The sequence below is a fragment of the Palaemon carinicauda genome, chromosome 34, assembly GCF_036898095.1.
Source record: "Palaemon carinicauda isolate YSFRI2023 chromosome 34, ASM3689809v2, whole genome shotgun sequence".
NCBI classification, from domain to species: domain Eukaryota; kingdom Metazoa; phylum Arthropoda; class Malacostraca; order Decapoda; family Palaemonidae; genus Palaemon; species Palaemon carinicauda.
In genome coordinates this window covers 46,871,028-46,873,527 of record NC_090758.1, presented here as the reverse complement: position 1 = coordinate 46,873,527, position 2,500 = coordinate 46,871,028, and the positions used below count along the sequence as shown (strand labels likewise).

General features: G+C 27.6%; 1 protein-coding gene across 1 annotated transcript in view; it reads right to left on the bottom strand.

Moving 5' to 3' along the window:
* Positions 1-2,430, bottom strand: part of LOC137626883 (neuroligin-4, X-linked-like) — a 17,467-nt gene extending 15,037 nt beyond the window's left edge. The window contains exons 1-2 of the mRNA XM_068357868.1: positions 2,277-2,430; positions 231-424 (exon numbers count right to left, since the gene is read on the bottom strand). Coding sequence (XP_068213969.1) covers positions 231-424; positions 2,277-2,415 — 333 coding nt within the window. The 5' untranslated portion in view covers positions 2,416-2,430. The remainder of the gene's footprint in view (positions 1-230; positions 425-2,276) is intronic.
* Positions 2,431-2,500: the final 70 nt, after the last annotated feature.

Here is a 2,500-nt window from a genome sequence, read left to right as displayed (position 1 = left end):
TATTATTAAAAAAAATCCAATACTTCTAACATATGATATGAGTGGAAATAGTATACACTACAATAGTATAGTCCAAAGTTGAATAATCATCCCTTTTCGTTTCGATGGACTTATGGTTATTCTTAAGAAACATATCAACTTGTAATATGAAACTAATAAAACAATTGAAATTTTGTCGGGTCACGTAAACTGGTAATCAAACATTCTCAATACATCTCCAACTTAATCACCTGCAATATGTCGTGCAGAGGCCTCTTCCTCAGACACTGGAGAAGATTTTCATAGTGGCGAAAGAGGTCGTTAAGAACAGGGCAGTCCAGCTGGGTGGCTACATCGAAGGCGTGTCCAGATGGGTCCCGGACTGAAGCCCAGGAACTGAGTGCAGATCCTGACATCAGGACTGCTCGCTTGAACAGACCTGCTCCTGATGACCAGGGGAGAAGGATTGGCCGAAGGATATTATGGTAGAAAGGATTCTATGGTCTTCCGTGTTTAGAGGGGCGGTTAATTTATATGTTTTGGTACTTTTTGGTGGAGATAGGGTTTGTATATATATATATATATATATATATATATATATATATATATATATATATATATATATAAATATATATATATATATATATATATATATATATATATATATATATATATATTTATTTATATATATATATATATATATATATATATATATATATATATATATATATATATATATATATATATATATATGTATATATGTATATATATATATATATATATATATATATATATATATATATATATATATATATATATACATACATATGTATGTGTGTGCGTATGTCTGTATGTCTCATACTTAAAATTAAGTGTGTGTGTTTAAACAAATATTGAAGGATTCTGTAAGCTTCAGTGGTCATAAATATCCTAAACATTATTATCTTCATTCCTCTTTTTTTCAATAATGTTCCAATTCGTTTCGTAAGGCAAAAACAATATTACTTTTTGCAGACCAACAGTGAAAATACGAACATCTAAATAAATGTATTTTGGGCTTTGTATAAGAACAAGACTCCAATTATGGTATATCTATAAAGAAGAGAAATAAATAATATTGGAAAAGGAATATCCAATAACAAATAAAAAGACGATAATAATGAATTAAATTAGTGTTTCTTCTTGATGATAATAGAATGGAATGGGATAGATACATTGAAGTTTATTTAATTTGACTTTTTAATTAGGAATTTCAAGAAATCAAGTATGGAGGTATATACATACATAAACAAACCCACAACACACACACACACACACACACACACACACACACACATATATATATATATATATATATATATATATATATATATATATATATATATATATATACATATACATATATATATGTATATATATATGCATATATATACATATATATATATATATATATATATATATATATATATATATATATATATATATATATATATATATATTTATATATATATATGATGAATATATATATGAATACATATACACACACACATATATATATATATATATATATATATATATATATATATATATATATATATATATATATATATATATATATACAATTTCCAATAATATTAGAAAAATCTAAACACCCATAAGCTGAATTAAACAGAAATTTTAATCAAAACATACAATTTTCTTAACAAGTTCACAACTCCAAGACAAGGAAAAAATATGAGTGTTGAAATCAAATGTGCAACTGCCTTGGGAGAACCTGAGATACAACAAAATATAGTATTTCTAGAATTTTCATTCAATTAACAATCATTTGTATCATGGGATCTTGAAATACATTTCCAATAAGAGAACTTCAGGAATTTATATTTCTGGAATAGATGGAGAATTATAATATTAGACCTGATTCCCTTGTTTTAAGTTGCTATATGTAATAATAATAATAATAATAATAATGATAATAATAATGATAATAATAATAATAATAATGATAAAAATAATAACAATACTAATAGTAATAATGATAATTATTATTACTATTATTATTATTAGTTGTTGTATTTCTAGAAATATTACTAATAGTTAGATTTCAATAACAGCAGCAGCAATACTATCAGCATTAGAAGTAATTATGATATCAAATGCATCCTTTAGAAATATCCCACTAAAAGCCATTAAAATCACGCCATCCCTCCAACCATAAGTAACATCACCTAAGGATTATCTTAAAATCTTTCAAATTTCCCTTTGTCACAGAGAACAAGGTTTACTTACTGACTGACCTGTAGCAGCGGGCGATATGACAAGGTAGTTGAGGCAGGCGGCTCCCGTGACGTGACCCATGACCGTGACCTGACCTGGGTCACCCCCGAAGCGGACGATGTTCTCTTGAACCCAGTGCAAGGCAGCCAGCTGATCCATCAGGCCGTAGTTAGCTACGGTTGCGCGACCAACTGGGTCAGTGTTCACGTTGTAAAACCCTGGGGAAGATTAAGTATAAGTTGAA